Source organism: Morone saxatilis, unplaced genomic scaffold (assembly GCF_004916995.1).
Source record: "Morone saxatilis isolate NCDOM2014 unplaced genomic scaffold, NCSU_SB_2.0 Contig12, whole genome shotgun sequence".
In the NCBI taxonomy this organism is placed as follows: domain Eukaryota; kingdom Metazoa; phylum Chordata; class Actinopteri; family Moronidae; genus Morone; species Morone saxatilis.
In genome coordinates, this window is record NW_023339674.1 from 27,734,844 (window position 1) to 27,739,859 (window position 5,016).

The window sequence follows — 5,016 nt, forward strand, 5'->3', positions numbered from 1 at the left end:
ACAACCTTCCGATTAGGGGACGAACCGCTCCGCCTCTGAGCCACAGCTGCCCCTATACCAGCCACATATACACCTTTCACTACAGTTTCAATGTCTGACAGAATCCATTCACATGTTAAGGCAATAAAAATTGTATGGTATTTATCAAAGGCAAACTCAGTATGGAAAGATAGGGCTGTCGGCAACAGCAGCCACACAACTTGGGCCCAAAACTGCTTCTGTGGTTCAGACTAGGGTTGGGCTCGCACAGATATTTCTGGGCTCGGGTAGAGTCAGGCCTGACTTTTTGGGCCCAATCAATTATCATCATTATAATTATTATTATTATTATTATTTGCAAACAGTACCTGACAAATCCTATTCATGCTGCCTTTAAAGACTGAAGCGATCTAAAAATTGGTGAAGGTGTTGCTTGGTTGCATGTCCTGCTTTAGTGTTTGTCTGAGATAATGACTGACAGCAAGTGTAGAGGATTACAGATGTGGGTCACGTTACAGACCTTGTCCCCCAACTGCTCTGTCAGAGCTCCTGGTTGGTCCTTGCGGCTACGTTTTGCTTTCCGTCTCTGAGGTTTTGGTTGGGACTCTGCCTCAGACTCTGACCACTCAGGGGAAGTCGCTGCTTCCTCAGGCTCCACCTCCAGCTGTTTTGTGATCCGGATCCTGACAGACAAAGACAACTAGTATGCATATAGCAGAGGTCTACTAAAGCTACAGGCAATAGTGTGTCATTGGGAGCAGATTCTACAGATTTTCATTCACCCCCCCACAGCAGTGTTTCTAACCTGCGGTGTCCCATGACGATCATCCTCAGCTTGTCTCCCAGGTCCTGCATCTCATGAATCTGAACAAAAGTTCCTGTAGAGTAGATGGCATCTAGAGACTCCACCACATCTGACTCATTACTGCAAGAGATAGACAAACTCATTACTGAGAAAAAACACGCATGGACAACAATGATACACATCAGAAGGATCACATCAGATACCAATGATGGCTGAGACATCTAATAGTAATTCATAGACCACATAAGTCCTTCTTCTGTTGGGTAGACCAATATTTAGAGACAAAAAAGACATCTAATGAACCCCCACTAATCTCACTGACAAATACATTGGATTCCTGAAGCAGCTTCAAAATAAAGGTTTCCTATTGACACACTGATGGAAAGCTTTTCATGTGAAGCAGCATCAACAATAAATGTTCAGTTTGCATTACATTAAAGGAGGCTAGCTATCCTATTTAGACAAAGTTTTACAAATCAGGTAAACACCAGTGACTGTAAGATTAGTGAAGAGCAAGCACTAAGCACACAGGTGAGCACAGATCTCCTGGTTCTAGTAGAGGAGTGATATCTAAATCTTACTTATCGTCTCTCTTCAGGAAGACTCCAGCATACGGCTGAGCCAGACGAACCTTCCTCCTCAACAGCTCCATCAGTGCTTTGTTCTTTACCTGACAGACAGACAGACAGACAGACAGATACATCACGCACAGCACTTGAATACACATACTGTACATCAGAGCCTTGGTATTTGCCTGGAATAGCGGAATAGCAGAATTGCGTCTGTATATAATACAGCACCATGGAGTTAGTGCACAGAGTAACAGATGATGTGGTGATCCGCAGAAGCTGAGGGTTTACAGGGTTTCTGCTTTTTAAGAGCATTATGAAAGCAATTTAAGTCTATATTTGTCCATACTGACAAAAAAAAGTAGGGATAGACCAATCATCAGGCTTGACAATTATCAAATTCAATATTCAGTATTTTTTAAATTATTGGAATTCAACTAATCAAAATCCTATTTAAGACATGTTAAGGTTTCAAAACCCTGCAGAGCTGCACAATATGGTATATATTTAGATTTTTTTGACAGATACTGCACCACGATTCACGATTGGTGGAAATTATCATTTCTGCAGTTACATTTGTACAGATTAAAAACGAATAAAATCATGATGTAACATTTGTTGGGGTGTGTACCAAACAAATATGAAAATGTTTTTTCTTACATCTGGAGAACAAGACTTGTAGACCAGGGAATCTCTGCAGCACAACAGTACTTCATTAAGATGCTGTTTCTCACACATTTTACCTTTATCTTTTGCATAGTGCAATTTTGATAATATCGTGATTAATATTCCTAATACACAGCCATACATTTTATTTGCCTATCTTCAATAACTTTAGCACACAAGTTTCCATATTTAAAGAAACTACTTGTCAAATTTTTAGCACAGAAAGACATTGTGGGAAACATAACACTGATACATCACAGTGACATCATCAGGGTTATCTGATCAGACTTGACGCTGCTCATCCAGAGCCACAGAGCACATTATACAACTGTACAACTGAACAACTGAACTTTAACTTAAAACAGGGGTTCTATTGAAAAATATGCTCCAGCTGCATGACAGAGGTTTACAGGTTTTTTACAACTTCAAACTAAGAGTCAACGTCTCTGAAGGGACAGTCAGTAAACATATGCGCACAAACCACGTCATTTCAGTGTTAGGGACATATAAACAGTGTGCTGAGGTTGCATCATCCGTCGTCCTTGACGCCAACTGAAAGAGCGGACAGGAGGTGGAACGTTACATCATCCTCACCTCTATGATCTTGATGAAGCGGGGGAACACCGGGTTCCTGCTCACAGCGATCAGCGGCACATTGGGAAACACCTCTGGGACCATCATGGGGGTAAGGGCCGTCATCTGAGGTCCGTTATACGGCACTCCCCCATCTCCCCCAGACTCTTCTCCCCCTGAGCCTGCACTGTCCCCGCCGTCCTCCCCGGAAAAGCCTGCACCACTGGCCCGATTCCCGAACATTCGGTCCTGTATCATGAAGGGTCTGGAGGTCGGTGTGAGGAGATCGGTTTGGCCGCGGACAACGGCCCCCACCCGCATCCAGCGGTGAGACCCGGCGCTCAGCCTACAGCCAGCTGTCATCACTGCGCTGACTTGAATGTTAGGGAAGCGGTTGGGGCATGTGTTCTGTGAGGTCCCGGTGCTGCTGTAGAACCGTGGTGACTGGAGGCGGCTCGGAGTGGATGTGACGGTCTGGGGGGGCAGACCGCCGCAGGTCTTAAACGTCCCGGGCCGGTTTCGTTTGACAACAAGTGCAGAATTTCTGCTCAGCTGTCTCGCAGCGCCGAGCATCTTCAAGCAGACGGCCATGTTGATCTGGAGCTTTCTACAACATGTGACCGACCTTGTTCCGTCAACGTTTGATGACGTAGTACGGATTGCCTAACTTTTAAAGCTACAATTTTGATCTGTGTATCGAGAAGGTTCGAGAAAGATACCTTAACATCCAGTTCTTTTTCTCATTCATTTTTTCCCTTTTTTTGCTGCATGTGAGATTTCCAAAGAAACCTCTTTAACTGTATTACTCGGACAAAGATGTTGTGCCAATTTCTCCATTGAGCTAAATTCAAAAGAATCTTCCTGAGGGCAGAGTTACAGTCTGTATGTAATTCCTAATGTGTTTATTTGTGCATTTATTCCTGGTAATGTCAGCTTCTCCAAAAAATATACCACTATTAAAGGTCCAGAGTGTATTTAGTGGCATCTGTATTTGATGACCTGGGATTGAGAACAGGCTGTGAAGTGCAGAGGAGAAACTATGGTGGCTGCAAAACTCACAAAAAAGGGCCTATGTAGAGCCAGTGTAACATCAGACTAATATTAGATATGCTAGACTATCAATCCCTCCTTGAAACAGAAGGCTTTATTCTGTTCATTGATTTTTTCAAAGCATTTGACTCTATAGAACATACATTTCTGATCAAAACACTTGAAAAATTTGGGTTTGGGATTAAATTCTGTGCGATCATTAAAATGTTCTATAATGACATAATAAACTATATCTCTCTTAATCCAGGAATGCCCCCTAAAATAAAATTTCATCGAGGCATTAGACAAGGGTGTCCCATATCACCCAAACTTTTCATTTTGTGTACTCAAATATTGGCATATTTGATTGTTAATCATTCGGAAATGAAAGGGATTACCTTTTTTGACAATGAATTTCGTATCAGTCAGTTTGTCTTTGGAGGGCAACAATAAAGACTGGCATGGATAAACCAGTTTTGAAATGCCCTCAACTTCTGGACAGTATGTTTCTTCCAAAATAGAGAAGATCCTCTTAGTTAGCCAGATGATTTACGACGAGTGTTTTCTTCCCATCTCTAGTTTTTCAGAAAATTATTCTTTCCCTTAATTTGTTGTCTTTTGATTATATTTATACCCGTATTTGCGCTGTGAGGATTACGGAAGAATACGGACGATTACGTTTAAGGCCTTTTTCAATTCTATAGATTTCTTTTATCTTCGTAGAAAAAATGACTGTCTCACATCCGAGGTCCCTAGGGCAAATGGACAAAACAAGATAAACTCTCTGCTTTTCTTACCCCAACCCTGCATAGGCCCTATTCTCCGTAAACACGTGTTCCACACACTGGCAGTTTACCCTCACTGCAACGTCACCACTGGAACAGCTGTCCCACACACTGCGGATCCCAGTCCTTATAGACCTTTTGGCCCACTAGTAATATACTGGTCTTCACAGAACAACTATCCGCTCTTCTTTAATGGCCATTTGTCGAACTGTTCTTTAATCTATTTATAAAAAGCACTAACCTAAGGAGAGGAGTCAAATCCTCATGGCAAGGAAGAGATATACATAAAATCTGCAGACAATTCCTAAGCAAATTTGTCAACCAGCAGGAACCCAGGGAACTCATCTGCACAACCACACCATGCAACCTTACTTGCAATTGGATGCGTCAACTTCTTTGGTACTCCCAGCTTCAATTAGCACCTCTGACACACAGCAACTGCAATTGTGGTTTCAAACGGACCCCTTTACCTAATGAAGATTTGGATTCTTAGTTTACTGGTTGTCCTTGTCTGGAAGAAGAGTGCCCTTGGAACGTATGCTTGCCATCCGGGTCACGGCACCCATTCCTGTTGAAGAAAAATAATTCATTCCAGTCCCAGTTCAGGTTG

General features: G+C 42.6%; 1 protein-coding gene across 1 annotated transcript in view; it reads right to left on the reverse strand.

The window, feature by feature from the left end:
• The window catches only part of lonp1 (lon peptidase 1, mitochondrial), an 18,257-nt gene extending 14,242 nt beyond the window's left edge, over positions 1-4,015 (reverse strand). The window contains exons 1-4 of the mRNA XM_035652789.1: positions 2,614-4,015; positions 1,366-1,454; positions 785-904; positions 459-662 (exon numbers count right to left, since the gene is read on the reverse strand). Coding sequence (XP_035508682.1) covers positions 459-662; positions 785-904; positions 1,366-1,454; positions 2,614-3,183 — 983 coding nt within the window. The 5' untranslated portion in view covers positions 3,184-4,015. The remainder of the gene's footprint in view (positions 1-458; positions 663-784; positions 905-1,365; positions 1,455-2,613) is intronic.
• Positions 4,016-5,016: the final 1,001 nt, after the last annotated feature.